Source organism: Phaseolus vulgaris, chromosome 10 (genome assembly GCF_000499845.2).
Source record: "Phaseolus vulgaris cultivar G19833 chromosome 10, P. vulgaris v2.0, whole genome shotgun sequence".
Taxonomy (NCBI): Eukaryota; Viridiplantae; Streptophyta; class Magnoliopsida; order Fabales; family Fabaceae; genus Phaseolus; species Phaseolus vulgaris.
In genome coordinates this window covers 1,579,342-1,595,449 of record NC_023750.2, presented here as the reverse complement: position 1 = coordinate 1,595,449, position 16,108 = coordinate 1,579,342, and the positions used below count along the sequence as shown (strand labels likewise).

The window sequence follows — 16,108 nt, the reverse complement described above, 5'->3', positions numbered from 1 at the left end:
TGAGGTGGGAACAATGAAGGAGTGAAGCCATTCATATCACATGTACTGATTGTCAAGGTATGCTACAGATGATGGAGTTTCTTTTTTATGTTGTAAAAACTAACATCGGTTGGCTTGTAGATTGAGGTGGAAACAATGAAGGAGTGAAGCCAAGGAAGAACTCAAAGAATTCTCATGGAGATTGGAGTGTCGTGAGTTGTTTTAGAGAATGATAAGTGAGGTTTAATCACTTGGACAGGAAGAGAAGATCAACAAAGGTGTCTAACCTAAAAAGAGGCAAAAGAAGAAGAGTTATAAACTTGCAATTTCGCATCATAGCTCTAATATTATTAAACCATTTTCATGTAAGCTGATTCATAATGGAAACATTTTGGAGCTAAACTTAGTGGTGGTCTGTTGCTTAATGCACTTTCAATTAAAGGAAGATTCTTCTTAGCCATTTTGTGAAAGAAAATCAGATTTTAAATAAATTTCAAAAACTAGTTCTCAAAATCAATTACTAGTTTTGACGGTTGAGTTGAAGAAGAGTGTGAATTGAATTATCACCAAATTTTCGCAAATATTTAGAATGAGAAACCTTATTAAATCTTTGAATTGTAAAATTTGGTTGTCTCAAAGTAATGCACACAATAAAGGATAGAACACTATAATAAATCGTAAGATAGAGACATAAACATAATAAATTTTATATTAATTCACTTTATACCAAAACCTACATTCAATTTCTTAACAACACCAATCAAGTTCACACTATAATTTTAGAATTCATAATGTAACCAAATCAATAAAAGGAAACAACTCAAAAAATCAACTTTATAACTTCATAAAACTTGATTTTACACCTAATAACACCATGTTACCAAACAAACCTAGAAACCCTATCCATAAACAATACAGAAACTGAAAAATGAGTTAAGAAACAAGAAAATGTCACATGGAACAAAGTTAGCACAGCAAACAAGAAAGAAAATCCCAAAAGAAAAATTGTTCATAAAACTGGTTTTGAAATAAGAAAAGATCAACCTAAAACACTTTCAGAACAAATTATGGAAGACCAATCCAAGGTGAGAAAGGTAGGGATAAAAATGAAACATAGTCTGTTAAAGAAAGAAATTACTATTGTATGTCAAAGAAAATTACAATGAAAACAGAACAAACAAACATTTAAGCTTTCATTTCATCTAGCATTTGTCTGAGATCTATCATCTGCTTCTCTATTGGAGCTAACTGGATTGTTACTGTCTGCAGATAAAGGACTTGACCCTAGAAGCAAAGGGGTCACTTTCTTTTCATTGTTTGAGTCATTATGGGAAGATGATGGATTCACAGTGGAAGATCGAAGAGGAGACTCAAAATATTTGCTAGCAACATCTGGAGGGGGCGTGTCTTCCCCAGGAAGCACAAGCAGACCTTTCTCACGAAGAGAAGATGGCTCGTTGAAGCAAGAGCTCCACAGGGAGTCCAGAAGCTGTCTCTCCTCCCTCACTGCACCAAGGTCCTCATCAGACATTAAACTGATATTGTTTATTCTTTCTTGAAGAAGTTGCTTCATTTTCTCACTGTGTTCCTCAGTGTGGTCTTTTGTATTATGAGCAAGCTCGAGAAGACTCCGAAGGGCAGCTTCTCTGACATCCGAATCTTCACTTGAGGCAAGGTGCATGAACATTCGAGGAAATCCAAGCTCGTTCACGATGTTGCAATCTGAATTATTTTCATGCAATAGGTAATGGATCAAGTTCAGAGCTTTCCTGAAAGATAGTTTGAATTCAGCCACAAAAGTTAAACTATAACAGGTCTTTAATAATAGAGTTTAATAGACTAATTAATAAGGTTGTAAACACGTTGTGAATTAAAGAACACGTTGTGAATTAAAGAACACGTTGTGAATTAAAGAACACGTTGTGAATTAAAGAACACGTTGTGAATTAAAGAACACGTTGTGAATTAAACTACAGTACCAAAAATAATGAGGAATAACCATCCAAGGGAATGACAAAGCAACAATTGTAAACTTCTCAGAAAAGCTTGTGTTACCTTTGAAATCGCACATTTTCAGAGGTTAGTGCATCTTTCAAGGCTGCATAACCATTTGCCAAGCGAAACGCAGTTATACCAGGTTTGTTGTGCCGAATTAGTGCTGTCAGGTTGTTTCAAAAACAGAAATATCAGTACCATTCCATTCCAAGGAAACAAAATATCATGACTCCAAAAGTATAATAGCACATACAAGATATTGCACCCAGCGCTTTAGTTCTAACAGTGACATCAGGATCTGAACTAAAATTATAAATAAGAGGTTCAAAGCCATTTGCTTCCATAACAAGTTGTTGACTTCGAGGATTATTCTGGACTATTGTGGTCACCACATCAGCAGCCTTTGCTCGAATATTAGCATGAGAATTCTTTAAGTAACCAAGAAGAGGAACCAACCCACCAATTGAGTGGAGATCTGACACAGATGATAGCATGAAAAAGGTGAGAAATACTGGTGTTGAATCAAAGAAAACACAAAACAACTAACCAACCCATTATCAAAAACATACGATAAAAAAAAATATGCTAACAGGTAAAATGTACAGATTAACAGAACAAAAATCAATTTCAACAGTGCCAACTATTTCCATGATCAAATGGTAAATAAGAGAATAAAAACAATTAGACTAATGAAGGAAGTTATGAATGAACAATTCTAAAAAATCATGCCAATTAAATGTTTTGACCAGTGGAAGAACAAATACACCTAATAAATAACAATTCAAAACAAGTGATTAATATTCAACTAACTCTTGGGATATAAGGAGGAGATATCAGTTAAAATAGAATTAATTACTAACTTGAGGTTCATTTTGTAGACTAAGCATTAGCTCTTTGTGAAATGAGAAATTCTTTGTAAAGGGGAAAACCCTTGAAGGACATAGTGCTCTCCTATTTTATTTCATTTTATTCAGTAAAAATCTCTTTTCCTACTCTTTTCAATTCTTGGATCCTTACACTAACATTGAATGCTGAACTGCCCAAATTTTGAGAAACTTCATTATCCAGCAAATATTGCAGACAGAGCTACCAAAAGCCTAAGTGACAAATTGAATCATGATATACAAAAATAAGTGGCGATTCCCCTTGGAAACCTAAATAAACAAGCTTAGCAAGAGAAAAGTACTTTCATAACCATTCAAAACCTTAAAACTTACCATTGGCCATGTCAATCGACTCAACATGCTCTTGCAACTCTTCCAACATATCTGCAAGAAACCAAGTTAGATACCACTGTGTTAGCATGATACTATCAAAGCCAATCGTTAACTAAAATGAAAGGAAACTTATTTGTAATTAAATAGTCTTGCAGTTTGGTAAATGTTGAATACCTTCAATGTCTCCAGTGGTGATTCCTTGGTCTTTCAAGACTTCTTCTGGTGTTTGCATCACAAGTGTGATCTCTTTCATACGTTTTACAACATCAATGGTCTGTGCTTGCATTGCTTCCATAAACCATCTCCGATCCTCCTCACTACAGAATCATAAAAATAAAAAAATCAAAACCTAGTCGACCAATTTTAGTCATATTCTTAATAAGCATTTAAAAAAACTCACTTTTCCACAAAGGGTATGCAACTTTGCAACTAATACAAAAAAAAACTCTGTATACTGCTTAACTACGGAATTACAAAATTAACAAAGTCAAATCATAATCTACTGAATATTATTAACTCTCCTGACTCTACAATACACTTTTTGCTTTCCAATAACGTTACAATTTCGCTAATCACTAGATATTTCACAGTCTACAACCCCCAAATAAAAGAAACTATTGCTACACAAATCATATATTTACAAAATCAGAACGCAATAACACCAATTTCTAATTCAACAACACAAATCAAATATTTCACTGAAATTATGAAACAAACTACAGAACCACAAATCAAAAATCACACCCCTGGTCCACTAATTAGAAACCCTTCCCTCCTCCCTCGTCATTAATTGTTTAGACACCATATTTTCATTCAAAAAATAAATTTTAAAACGAGGGTGTGTCTTTTCCAGCAACTAAACCTAACAAAAATGAAAATCCGACAGTTCTATCAACTCGAAGTAACACAAAAAGGGCTAACACAACTTCAACCCATTGGAGTGAAAATTGAATTCGGACCTCAAATTGCTAGAGGGGGTAGTTCCATCGGAGTTAGCAATGCTCCATTTGAGCAACCCATCCCAGTTGGGTCCTTCTTTAGCCATTCGAACGATTAGAGAGAAACAAGAGACAAACAAGCTTGTAGAATTGTAGTGAGAGGTTTAAAAGAAGGGGAAATGTCGGATTCAGATATATAGTTTCAGGACGTGCGTGTGTGAATGATTCGCGAAACGTCTCCACAATTCGGGAAGTTGTGAAAACGAGTAAAAGGGAAAGAGAAATTGAAACGTCAAAAATGGGTTTTTGTGTTTTTCGCTACGATTAGTTGGCGGCTTCTTCTTCCTGCACCCCTACATACTTCTTCCTGCACCCCCACAATTTCCTAAATCTTGAAACTGACCTTAATCTTTTATTTGAAAAAGGACACCACAGTTACCGAAAATAGGGATCTGGGAATGTGCTACGGATTCATCAATCCAAAACTAAATATTTTTTTTCTGGATGAGAGGGTGTTCCGGAAGCAATTCTTCCATAAATTATTGATTTCTGGATTGCTGAATCCGGAAAACTAATTCTGTTAAGGATTCATGGATCCAGAATGCTTTTCGAATTACGGATTTCTGAATCCAAAATGCATATTTCTGTTACGGATTGGTGGTCCTGAATGTTTTTTTTGAGTGATGGATTGTTGAATGTGAAATGCATATTTTGAATTACGGATTGGTGAATCCGAAATTTTACTGGAAATGTCAATCCAAAAATTTTCCGGATTCCATAATCCATAATGCAAAAAAAAAAAAATACAGTTCAAGTGCATTTTAGGGTTTTTAAAAAATAATAGGGACAATTTGGTCTTTGCATAACATTGTGGGGTGCAGGAAGAAAAATGTAGGGGTGTAGGAAGAAACTGCCTTAGTTGGTTGTCATGATGGGCCTAGGTCCATTTCAAAGGTTTCTAGAGGGTGTTTCTTCCTGCACCTCCTTAGTTTTTTTTATAATCCCATACTTTTTAAAATATCAAAAAAACCTTTTTACTTTATTGATATTTTTTATTTTACGTTCTCATCGGTTGACTCTAGTGACAAGTTTTACCTTTGGTCTGTCTCCTCTGGATTTTGTTCTACGTCTGGTTGCAATAGAACGTGACTTTGTTAAAATAGAGGAGACCCTACCTGTTGATCACACTCTAACGATCAAGTCAGTAAGAGCTTACTAAAATTTAAGAAGTATTCAGTTTGAGTATCAGAAATAACGTACCTTTACTTGGAGTCTCAAGCCCCTTTTATAGCTTACCTCTTGTAACTACTTTCTCTCATGAGAATATAATCTCAACTGAAAGCATACGTAACAGAAAAACATTATGTTTATGGGCACCTTCACTCAAGGTACTAGAACAGGAAAGAATCTTATCTCTAATGAGAATTATAAAATAATAACAGAAAAACCACCTGTTACGGGGCACCACTTATCTTCAGGTGCTAACTTCAAGAAAATATTTCGCTTACGTGGGCACTCTTACTCATGGTGCAACGTTATCTTCCACTATGCATGCAACTTAACCACTACATGCCCTAAACGCACACTTAGGTTACAATATACTTTCATGGCTTAACCACCACATGCACCACACGTGCTCCTAGGTTAAAAAAAAACACTTTACCAATAACCTTATATTAGTATATAAAAGATTAGTTTATTTATTTTCCAACGAGCTTACTAACAAAGTTGGGCCAGACATATGACCCACTTTATAGGCCCAAAAGCTGAGTTGATTGGCCAACACCGTGCACCGAGCTCCGATCATTGAGCACATAAAACTTTGTCCAGTACACAAGCCCCCCAGGCTCGAGCTGAGCTTGGCTAAGCGAGAAGGCTTTTCGAGTGCTCTGGCGACTTACGTGGCAGTTTCCCAATGGGTAGGTGGGACGCGGTGCACAAAGCGTTTCTGAGGTAACGTCACTTTGAAATGTCGAATGTACGCGTGATACTCTCATCAACAGCGGTAAAGCGTTGTCGGTTGACATTCCCATACACTTATAAGCCAATGTTCAAAAAACTCATTACCACCCACTGTTTCATTTCCTTAACCCTTGCAAAACCCTCGCGTTCTTCGAACTTCCTCTGCACCTTCCTTCGAGCACCCAAAAATCTTCATCGTCTTCGACTACTTACTGCAACAAGGTACTTCCTTTCAACAACTCATCACTTTATATGTGCATCACTACTTGATTAAAGCATTTGTGATTATAATTATCATATTGCCTAAGTTGGGGTTTGTCTGGATTTACTCGTGTTTGTATTCTTCTTGTGTTTGCATTTTTTAGATATACTTCTTCAATGGATTACAAATATTTATACCCCTGGGCACCTCAAAACCTCTTAGAAGAGACCTCCATGTATACCTCCCATGAGCTTATAGTGGCTCTTAGAAAGAATGAGTGCCATTTTGGCAAAGAGAACGATAGAGCTCTTAGGATAATCCCATGTAGGGAGGATGAACCTGTTTGTTGTGATGAGTCATCAGATCCTGAGGGACCTTTTTGTTACTTCTATGCCATTGTGTTCAAAAGGATTCTCCTTTGCTTTCCCTATTCAATTTCGAAAAGGAACTCCTTACCGAGATCAATGTAGCTCATGTCTAGCTACACCCAAATACCTGGCCATTTATTCGGGGCTTCATCATCCTTTGCACATAGTTTGGCCTTTTCATTTGTTGAAGTCTTTTTGTATTTTTTTGAGGTCAAACACCTAGGGTGCCAACTTTGGGTATCCTTCAATGGGGTAGCCTTATAAGGGCCTTAAAGGAAAATTTTGAAGATACGCTGCAACAAAAGGTATCCAACCCTTCTGGATGGGTTTCCTTGTACTGGACCAAGAAACCACGCTTCCAAGGTGCTCGACGCCTAAAAGATCTGCCTCAACGCGATCAGGAGGTGTGCCAATTCTTGTCAAGCTTAAAGGTGGTCTTCGACACTGTCTTTCTCCTAAGCAGAGAGTTCACCCCCAGGGTTCTAAAGGCTTATATTGGTACTATTCCCTATTCTTGATAGTATTAACTTTACTATTGTTACTGATTACTTCTTGTCCTCTTTTGCAAATAGCGTGTTGGCCAGGCTTGACAAGAAAGAGTTGGCGAAGAGGGCTAAGAGGATGAGGGCGGCTGCTCAAGTGCCTCAGGACCTTAAGCTCAAAGCCCCAACCACTGTTGTTCCAACCTTTACCGAAGACGATGAGGAGACCAATTTTGGGTTGGTCTTCAAAAGAAAAAAGGAAAGTCATAGTCGTCCCTACCGAGCATTCCAACTCAGATAGGCGTGCTCCTTCCAACTCAGATGGGCCTGCTCCTTCCAACTGTGCTCCCTCAGCGAGTCCAACTCAGCCACGTGACAGGATGGTGATGCAAGAGGATGAGGGTACGAGCTACAGAGGAAAGGGCCTAGGGGATCTTAACTTAGACGTCCCCTCCCTCCTCAAGGAAACCCTTCTGCCCAATGAAGAGAAGGAGAAACTCATGACCCTCGAGGAAAATCACCTGGCGCACGAAACCATGAGGCAATTAGGGAAAGTCTTCGCTGCAAGCTGCTTGGTCGTCACCAAGTTGAAGGATTGGAGAGGGTCGGCGAACTAAAAGGATCACAAGATTGTTGAGCTTCATAAACAAATGGAGAGTCTTCAAAAGGAGCTTCAACAATCAAAACTCCTACGCCAAGATGGTGAATCTTCAGGAAGAGCTTCAAAAATCCAAAATACGCTAAGAAAATGAAGCCCTCCTGACTGAGAAGGCTAAGGAGGCCTCGAGCTTAACTGAGGAAAAAGAGAAACTCTTGGTAGAGGTGGAAAACTCAAGAAAGAACTAACGCGAAAAGATGAAGACCTTGCCAAAGAGGAAGAAGCATTTACGAACGACACCGTTCAATCCTACCTTGTGGGGTTTGAGGAGGTCGTCGAGCAAGCCTCGGGCCTTCATCCCGAAATCGACTTCTCCCAACTTGGCCCGGGTAAGACCGTGGTCAATGGGTAGCTTGTGGAGGAGTAGCCTTACTCTCCATCTTTCATGTAATCCGTAACACTTTACACACCTTGAACAATATTGCACACTTTATTTTACAAGCACTTTTTATCCAGGCATATTAACTGCAACTTTCTTTACTAGTCTAGTTATTTATCTTAGTAATTTTTTTATTAGCATAGCCAACGCATGCCTCGTTATCTAACTTAGTGAAACGCGATTAGCATAAGTTTAACATTTGTTGATAACATACCAACCTAATACTTATGCCAACGCTCTGAGCTAAAATGACAACAATCTTAATGTATAAATCAAGTATGAAAAATCACGGTGCTCTTAAAGAACTAACCTTTTGATGAACTTTTACCCTCTAAGCAGGGGTCATATACCCTAACCTTGCTAGGCATGGCTTCACATACTCGGGAAGTTGCACCCTTCTAAGCTTGGTCTTCTCAACCTACACTAAGAATGATTCATCTATCTTATTGGAACATCTAACATGGGTGCTCGCTTACACACCAAGTCAACTCCATTTTAGTGCAAACAATCACCTTTACCACGCTTTACTTAATCACTCTAACTCGGGTGATCGTCCTCTCGACGAACTACCCCGACTTCTTTTGAAATAGTCAAATTTCTATTTCAAATATGAGTATTTTATTTGCCAATATGAAATTCTAAAGTCATTTCCTTGAAAAAAAAATCTTGATTTCAAATCATTTCATATCTTGTGTGCTGATAAGTTGAATAATTTAGAATTTATTAATAAAGAATCATTTTATTGGTATAATGGGTTTCCTTCTAGTCTGTGTTCTAGAATTCTTTATGAATATGTATAGTTTACTTATCTACTGTTTTTGTTAACATTTGGATTTTGATCTAATTTTCTCATATCTCTTTATATTTTATTATTTTATTTTTATTTTTTAATAATACGTTTTTTCGTATGATAACATATAATTGTTGTTACTTGAAGTGTGAGCATAGCGGAGATGCCAAGTTAAATAATGTTGCCGAATATAAAAACTTCATATATAAAAAAATCATTTCATATCTCATCCACTTTATCCATCTATAAAATGCTTTGTTATATGGAAAGAGAATATGAATGATCAAACCAAGAAACCAAGAAACCACCGTAATGATTGCAGGCTTGATAAGAGGCATCCCCTTTCACAAGTTTAACAATAGTCCCATTAACCAATTCTTGTCACTCAAAGCAATAACTATAAACTTGTTCCATAAATGATACTTATTCGAATCAAGAACAAGAGAAATCAAGGATGTAGTAAGATTTTCACTTGGGTGAATATACAAGAAACTATGTTAAAAAAGAGTCTATATCATACATGATGAAATAAAAAAAGGAATAAGAAAGGCCATAAAACAAAACAAAAACATAGAACGAACAAGTTAGAGATAAACAAAAGAACTCTTCAAAATAAGATATCTGATACCATCTTATATTTATTCCAACAGCATTCATAATGTGCAAGAAAAAAGAAATAAAAAAAAAAAAACAAAGACTTGAAGAGAGAAAAGGAATTGATTGGTCTATATCTTGTACTGTAGAAGGTGATAAAGAACAAAATTGAAAAACAAACTCAGGAATAGAAAAATAAGAACTAATGAACATCATCATACACAACTGATGAAGAAACATCAAACACATTAGACGAAGCGCTTAACAAGTTGAAACTTTTATTTCAAGTTTATAATATTAAGGGTTATTTAATACTTCACAATATATAAAAAGACATATTTATCAATATTCAGTTTATTTGTATGACATACTTAAAATCATGATTTAAAAGTTGAATTTATCAAATATTTATTAGTTCACGAGTTACTCTTTAGAAGAAGTGGATCTCCCAGTATGGGAATTGCGAAAACCCTTCTGTGTATGGAGGGTTGAGTGGTAACAAAAAAATTTACCGTTGAATTCTGAGTGGTGCCACCACCCTGCAAAATTCAGCCCCTATGTCAGGCGAATCAGCGACTCACTGTCACAGTGGACCACTGTATTTCTGAACAATACATTTGAAGCAATTTAATGCCATAATTTACATTCAGTGATGACAGCAACATACATTGACTCACCCAGATTAGAATTGCAGAGGACACAGTGCACAAGATATGCATACAAAGCACAAATGAATAAGCCCCCATCCCATAAAAAGACAAATCAACCCCCTACATTCTTCTTTCAAACTTAACATGAATATTCACAAATGCTAAGCCTAAATTTGCCATCTCCCACTAATTTATTAAAGAAATCTGTTTTGGTCTTTTTCTAGCACAATTAATGCCTGGTGGTGTCTCTACAAATTAAGTTACAATTAGCTAGTGTTTCACAATAACATGAAACTTACCCAGCCCAAATAGACCTACTTCCTTCCCACAAACAATTGAAGCAACAAGAAGAAGGACCAGCATTTGGGTGCTGAAAAACAAACGCAAAAACCACAAGAAAGAATGTCAAAGTTTCAGGTTTCAGTTGTTTCTGAGCTTATTACAGTCCCATCTTCCACTGAAGAGATTGGCAGTTTGCTTCCACAACACATCTTCTTCACATCCTGACTCGAACAAATGAAGATTCTTCTCACCATACTACAGAATTCACTGCAAGAAAATATAAAATCAATCAGCATGATTTATGATATTGTTCCTACAAGTTGTGCTTTTGATAGAAACGGGTGTAACACTGTGATCCTATAATTGTGTTTAGTAGATACTCACGGCCATGGATCATCTCCCACAAGCATCATGTCACCTTCATCATCGGTGAAGACAATTTCCCACTTATTCCTGTATTGAAGCTGTCCCTTTATGTCAAACATCTCCTCCAATTCATTTATAAGTTTATCATACCCATCCAAAATTGTTAAATCTACAGCACGACCCACTGCAACACCCTGCATTTGAACCTTTTGGCAGGTTTTGAATATCATTGGAACACTCATGTTAGAAAAAAAAATCTTATTAGGCTTCGAATATAAACAACTAAACAGTTTTATCTAAACAAATAATCTATGTTCAACACCTTGGTGCGACTTCTACAAACTTGCTTGCTCTGAGTCTCCTTCGGAGATACTTGTTGCTGTTCTTGTTTCCTCTCCTTGGAAGAAGAATTTGGTACCTCTGACATATGACCAGCATCTGTTTGGGACAAGGTGCTAGTACATCCTTCAGTAGTAACTTTGGCTACATTTACTGCATGCGGAGATGCCTTCTCTACAGCAGGTGAGTTCCTAGAATGATCAATAAGATCAATTCCAAACAACCGATAACTTGCAGCAGTCTCAACTTTGTTCTCCTTGTCAACTTGGTCAAGCACATGCTCATTGCTCAATCTGGACGAATGAGGCTTTGAAACAGGCCAACCCGAGACGCTCTTGCTATCATCTGTTGTGTCTTGAAACAAATGAGATGGACAACTGGAATGGGGAGAGGACAGCCAACTTCCTTCGGTCTGATTCCTTAACATAGTGTTGTTGCTGTTGCTTTTACTATTCATGTCAGTTTGCATGTGATGCCATGAACCAGTTTTGTCATTCTGTTTGCTTTCGGCCAAAACATTGATTTGTGTGGTATCAGGCTGTGGCAGATCGGTATCCCAGAAAACAGAAGCCGCAGATGTTGTATCTAGTTTGAAAGTAATTGTTGAGTGTCAAACAAAACCAAAAACTCAATATGTATAAGATGAGTTATTACAAAAAATTACTCACCAACATCTGGAACTTCACTGGATGGTCGGGGCCTTTTAGTCTTTACAATAGTGGGTTGAACTGAGGGTGTAGAAGCAGAAGCAATAAATGGCTCTATTTCCCATGGTGAAACCCTCTCAGGTCTTGGAACAGCTGCAAGTTCATCCCATTGAACCTGGGGATTGACAACATAAGATAAGATGAGTAAAATGATCACCAAAAAAGTAAATGAACAACTGCAGATTGAAAGAGGGAGAATACCTTGAGCGATCGCCATTTTGAATTTTCCCAATGAGGAGAAATATCTTCAATTCCAACTATGGTACCCGAAAATCTGAACAACAACGTATTAGAATAGCTATAAAAAGGTCACATAATAAACTACCCTGACAAATTGTACTACCTTTTGTCAGTCTCAGCAGAATCATCCCCCTCGAATCTCATCTTAAACCTCATGCCAACACCAAACTTCGTGCTCACAGCCTCCAAATACCTGTTCACACCTATGATAAACTGGCTCGTCCTAAGAAAACAAATCATCAGCAATCATCCACTAATGATTTATCAGTAAGACATTTTATAGTTTTTGAAACTAGTAAAAGTTCTACCTTGGCTTATAATATACTACAAAAAGAGTCTGAGTTGCAACAGCATGAGAGGCAGTTGCAAGAACTCCCAGGTGCATGCTTTGACTGGAAATCACCGATGAAGGCATGCTACTGGCCTGGCGAGCTAGACGCCTCACTCCGACACGTAATTCCCCATTGTCCCCTCTACACACAAAATCTGAGTTAAGAAACACTAGTATAGAACAACTGAAAATATTTTACATGATTTTTTCATTAAAAAACGAGAAGATCTATGAACAAAAGAGATGAAAACATAAGAAGGTTTACCTCAAGAACACAAAGGTATCTCCAGCAACTAATCTTTTGGAAGTCACAAAAGTACTCCAACCAGTCGTGAGCAAGTGTCTGCGTGGCTGACCTGAAAAAAATTAAAAACAAGGTAAAATCTGTAGGCGATCAGAAAGTTAAATCTCTAGGACTTGAAAGAAAACTTATCAATTCCCATCTCCTTTACCTCTAAATATATGCTTAAATCGCCATTCATAACCATGAAGATCCTTTGCAACCAATTCCTGGGTTGGTGTTGGTTGGGACATATCCTATAAAACAAATCAAAACACAGTTTTCTGAAATAAGGGATCCGGGAAGAGACAGCAAAAAGAAATTCAACAAAAAGAAAACAGATTGTATTACCAATGCAGGAAGGCACTCGGTAGCATGTTTCCTAAGAACAGAGAAGCCACCATGGGTGCTAGTATCAGAAGCAGTCAAGACCTTGCAGAACGAGTGAGCCGGTGCCCTTGGAGCTTCAGCAGTGCACGTATCAGCACTTGTAGGCTCATCTTGCTAACATATTAACACCATTAGAATCTAAACAACCGTAGAGAAGAATCGAAGGTTGACCACGAAAATCAAAAGGGGCATTTAGATCCTTACATTAGATTCCGGGACCAAAGTGATCTGCGCATAAACCTCATCCGTTTCTTGCTCAGCCTAAAACATGCCAAAATTCAAAGTAAACATCTGAATCCATTTCCCAACAACAACAATCAAGGTTTTAGGTTGTTGAGATTCTCTAAAGCCACAATTGCAGTCACATCAACCGCAATTGTCACTAATTTTCCACAGCATCAAGATTCACGACAAAACCACGACCACAATCGCAATTTAAAACTTTTCATAATAATAGAAACTCCGAAACCAAGATGCCCCTTCCACCATCTTCTCATACATCCAAACAAGATTCATATTTTTCCCAAATTTCAATAAACAACAAAAAAAAAATCGCAAAATGAAGGATAATCACAAGAGAGAAAAAAAATAATTACCAGTAAATGAACGTTCACGACGCGACAAAGGATTTTCGTGGGAAGCTGCAGCAGAGGAATCCTCTGATTCAATTCCTGGTTGGTTGAAGCCTCTAACTACACAACCCCAACAACAACCACAATTTTAAAAAACAAAAAAATCAAAAACTCACGCTACTCTCTTTGTTTTGTCCACAAATCTCTCAAAAAATTTCACACAAAATAAAAGCAAATTGTTTTCTTAAGCTGCAAAACTCACTTGCTCCATGTGGCCTTGTGGAAAATAGAACACTCTCTGGCCAGCACGAGGAACATCCACCAGTGGTCCCGCGCAAGCCTTCCACAGCTGCTCATACAGCTCATCCTCACCCTCACCCCAACCAACCACTGCTTCACCACAACATAAACAAAAAAAAAAAACCACACCGTTAACCCAAACAACATCATATTAAGAAACCTCAAATTCCACAAAACGCTGCTCATTCGACTCCCACCTTCGGCCGAAACATTTGACGCGCGGCTCAACATGGTTCAACGCAGGTCAACGCCCGAGGACACAAACAAAAATAGAAACAAAAATTTATATTCGCCAAAACACCACGATTCGCTTTGTCTCGCTTGCAGAAGAACCAATCTGAATCACTGAATCAGTGAATCCTCTTTATTCCCTCCACTAGATCCCGTTTCCGACAGCGTCTAACGTAAGAGTTTAGCAGTAACAGAAGCTGAAGCTGAAGAGGAAGTTGAAGAGAAGAATAAGAAGCGTTCCGTTGAACGACGCGCGGTGTGCGTGAGAGGATGGAAAGGAAACGGCGTTACTCGGTTGGAATAATGAATGACCACTCTCCGTTGCATCGACCTCTTTTGTTTATTAATTTATACATAGTCCAATTTTGTTGCTTATTTATTTATTTATTTTCTTTTTTTATTTTATTTTATTTCAACTTGTGGTGTGTCGTGTCATGTGTGTCGCTTCTGTGTTGTCTATTCCCACCAGACACAAGAAACAACCCTATTTCAGTGCTTCTGTGACTTCTCTGTGTTAGTTGTTACTAGACATGCTAATTCTCTCCCCCCTCACACTTTTTACATCTACCAAATCATTTTTTTGTGTTTTTATACACACTGCTTTTTCTCCACTTACTTTCTTAATAAACTTATATTTTAAATTGTTATTATTATTATACAAATTAATAAACTCAAAGTTAAATAATGTAAGTCACTATGCATGGTTAATAGATTCTTTCACATTCTTAATAGATTCTAAATTAATTTTACCATAATTCTTTTCAAGATTATTAAAATTTTAAACCGACAAATTTATTATTTACGTGATTTATTAGAAGTCTAAATATGAATTAAAAAATCTATAAAAATAAATAAAGTTTGATATCATTTTATTTTATATGAACAACGCCTTTTTTAATATTGATGAATTTATCGCACAATTTGTTGGATTTCCCGAACTTTTATTACTTTTTAGTCTCGATTGTTTTTCCCTAAAATTTTGTAGCCTATTAAATGTTGTCTATTGTTTTAATTATTTTATGAGTTTTGTAAATAGTTAAATTAATCAATAATACGTCGTTAATAAGTTATTGAAAAAACATAGTAACTCAAAGTTATATAGAATTTATTTAACTTTAAATGCATATTTTTAGTTAGATAAATATTGCCATAATAATTATTTTTCATTGTGATAAAAAGACATTAAGCTTTCTTTGTAATAAAAAAATTCCAAAAATAAACTATCATTTAAGATGCCGGATAAATTTCGACATATTAAATCATAATTAATATCAAGTTGCAAGTAATATTCATTCAAACCAATAACCAATCAAATCTTTTATGTTTAAAAAATAGATCATGTAGACAAAACACATATATATATATATATATAAGTATGTATTTACTATTAATTACAAACCTAAATTATATATATTTACACGTATGATTCAAAAGAAAAAAAAAAGTTGGATTCCTTTTTTCAATACAAGACTAAGAATATAAAGTTATACGACATTGTTTTCGTAAAAAAAATAGCATAATCTGTCAATTTTTTCAGAGATTTATAAGAGTGAAATCTCCTACATCTTCAACTACTTTAGTGGATGTTGTGCTCTAAAGTATATATCGGGTGGTTTTATGGTAATGAAATTGCTTCAAAGCGTGCATAAAGTAGTAGATACTATTAACAAGAGTCTATTGGGGCTCTATGATAATCTTAAAGAAATAAAAGTAGTGTGGCACTAATTTTTTTATGATTAAATATGTTTTCTTCTTTAATGCGAAATTGTTATTTTTTTTTTCTAAATTTTAGATCTCTTTGGTACTTGTAGTAAGGAAATTATTAGAATGGATTTTTGTCAAAAAAAATTTATGTG

The 16,108-nt window shown here is 36.3% G+C and overlaps 2 protein-coding genes across 2 annotated transcripts; both read right to left on the bottom strand.

Moving 5' to 3' along the window:
• Nucleotides 1-970: 970 nt before the first annotated feature.
• Nucleotides 971-4,429, bottom strand: LOC137818763 (hsp70 nucleotide exchange factor FES1). Its single transcript, XM_068622365.1, has 6 exons — nucleotides 4,151-4,429; nucleotides 3,366-3,508; nucleotides 3,192-3,242; nucleotides 2,228-2,449; nucleotides 2,035-2,137; nucleotides 971-1,748 (listed from the first exon to the last, which is right to left on the bottom strand). The coding sequence occupies exons 1-6, from the start codon at nucleotides 4,234-4,236 to the stop codon at nucleotides 1,178-1,180; spliced, it is 1,176 nt and encodes a 391-aa protein (XP_068478466.1). The 5' UTR covers nucleotides 4,237-4,429; the 3' UTR covers nucleotides 971-1,177.
• A 5,751-nt stretch (nucleotides 4,430-10,180) lies between these two features.
• Nucleotides 10,181-14,846, bottom strand: LOC137819691 (auxin response factor 9-like). The gene is made up of 14 exons (XM_068623609.1): nucleotides 14,219-14,846; nucleotides 13,984-14,111; nucleotides 13,746-13,841; nucleotides 13,354-13,410; nucleotides 13,111-13,263; nucleotides 12,932-13,016; nucleotides 12,745-12,835; nucleotides 12,457-12,621; nucleotides 12,252-12,371; nucleotides 12,110-12,182; nucleotides 11,870-12,023; nucleotides 11,185-11,786; nucleotides 10,881-11,068; nucleotides 10,181-10,763 (listed from the first exon to the last, which is right to left on the bottom strand). Exons 1-14 carry the CDS (start codon nucleotides 14,250-14,252, stop codon nucleotides 10,628-10,630), a joined length of 2,082 nt encoding a protein of 693 aa, XP_068479710.1. The 5' UTR covers nucleotides 14,253-14,846; the 3' UTR covers nucleotides 10,181-10,627.
• Nucleotides 14,847-16,108: the final 1,262 nt, after the last annotated feature.